The following is a 1,926-nucleotide window of genomic DNA, read 5'->3' as shown; positions in this document are numbered from 1 at the left end:
TCTCACCTCAATCTCCCTCTTCCAGTTTTCATCCCTTCCCCCTTGTCCTCTCCCTCCCTGCCCTTGTCCCAAGTCCCTCCCCAGCTTTCCTGGAGCCCCTTCAGGCACTGGAAGGTGCTCTAAGGTCTCCCTGGAGCCTTCTCTTCTCCAGGCTGAACACCCCAACTCTCCCAGCCTGTCTCCAGAGCAGAGCTGCTCCAGCCCTCCCATCATCTCTGTGGCCTCCTCTGGACTCACTCCAACAGTTCCATGTCTTTATCTCCCAGTGGGATGTGGAACCAACACAGCTCAAATACAGTAGATCCATTAAAACAGCCACATAAATATTCTTCCCAGTAATTTCTCTTTTCAACCTCAATTTCCTGGTATTTCAGAAATCAGTGGTAAATAATGACTTATTTAACACACACACAAACTGCAGAAGAGGAACTTTTGCTGCATCCCCCCCTCAAGGTTCCCATTTCCCCACAGCCATTTCTAGCCAAAAGTTAGCATAAAATGTCCCTGTGCTAACAGAGGTACCTGAAACAAACATCAGAGCTCCTACTAAATAAACCAGGGTAACTTCTGCTGCTGGTTTGAACTATGTGTGAGATGCTGATCCTGTATTTCATCCAACAGAACATCCAGTGCTGGTACTAGCAGCAGGTTCTTGCTATCAGTACTGCCCCATCACATGCAACTTTCAAATACAAGTATTTAAATATTATGATCCCATCACTCTAAGTTTTATATTCTCTCAAATGATCAATTCATGGGAAGAAGCCAGGAGGGCTAGATAAAAAAACAAAAGGAAAAAGCAAACTTACAAGAGGGGAATTTCAACAATGAGCTGGATCAGGCAACACAGCAACTCTTCTATGAGGTCTTCACACTCTGTTCCTAAAAACAAACATATCAAAGGGTTTCTTTTCAAATAAAGAAAGCAAACAGATTTAAACCTATGAATCCAGAAAATCAGAATTTTAAGTCAGGAAGAAACACTGGAAGAGAAATTCTTTAATTAAGAATTCTTTAATTACGATATGGCATTCTTTACTGAAATAGAAGGTCCTCAGGATTACCACCAGAGAAAATGGGGATGCTAAATCTTTGATATATACAAGGAATAATTAATGACAACTGGATAAATTAAATGAGATGTTGGTAAGGTAAGAATATGCCAATATGAATCACATCAAATCGTACTTTACTACTAAAATTAAATGGTGCTATTATTAACAGTTGAACTGATCACTAGTGTCTTCTCACTGATCCACAGTTCAAGCCTCCTCTCAAAATTCCCTGTACTCCACATATTCCCCACCCCTTTTTTTTTAATCCCAAGTGAAGAATTAAGACAGATAGAAAACCATTTCCTTTATCCAGCAACTACTAAACAATATTCTCAATTGTGGTCTGTCACGAGAATGCAACTACACTACACATCACTGCTACTCTTAATTAAATCTAGATAATATGACATTAATGCACATTTATTTATTGAAGAGGTTTTACACCTTGCAATGACATAAGCTTCATGAGCTTCTAAAGTTCATTTTAAGTGAGCAGAAATTACTCACACACCAAGTGACAAAATGCATGGGATAACTAAAATTATTCTTTAAATGCAGCTACTCTAAGCAATAAAACTGGTGGCATTTTACAACAGGACTGCAATTTTTCAAAGCAAATCCTTGCATGACTGACTGAGGAATTAAACTATTTGAAGTTGTCACATAATACTAAAAAAAAAAGAGAAGACAAATCTCTTGGCGCATCAGGGTTTCTTTTTTTCTGATTTCAAGATAAAATTGTAAAGAGAAACCCACAACACAAAGAAATGCATGGGTTTATAGTGTTGCATGGCCTAGGAGTGGGCATAGTTTTCCCCTATCCACCACCCAACAGGCACCATCATGACCTAAATGCTTGTTTATTTTGTAT

General features: G+C 39.0%; 1 protein-coding gene across 1 annotated transcript in view; it reads right to left on the bottom strand.

Moving 5' to 3' along the window:
* Window positions 1-882, bottom strand: part of LOC104388069 (dymeclin-like) — a gene marked incomplete at both ends in the record, with an annotated part of 59,827 nt that extends 58,945 nt beyond the window's left edge. Inside the window, one exon of the mRNA XM_009996877.1 lies at window positions 810-882. Within this exon, the coding sequence (XP_009995179.1) occupies window positions 810-882 (73 nt within the window). The remainder of the gene's footprint in view (window positions 1-809) is intronic.
* Window positions 883-1,926: the final 1,044 nt, after the last annotated feature.

This window comes from Chaetura pelagica, unplaced genomic scaffold (genome assembly GCF_000747805.2).
Source record: "Chaetura pelagica isolate M959 unplaced genomic scaffold, ChaPel_1.0 scaffold574, whole genome shotgun sequence".
Lineage (NCBI taxonomy): Eukaryota > Metazoa > Chordata > Aves > Apodiformes > Apodidae > Chaetura > Chaetura pelagica.
Note: the sequence above shows the minus strand (reverse complement) of the source record. Positions and strands in the feature narration are given on the sequence as shown.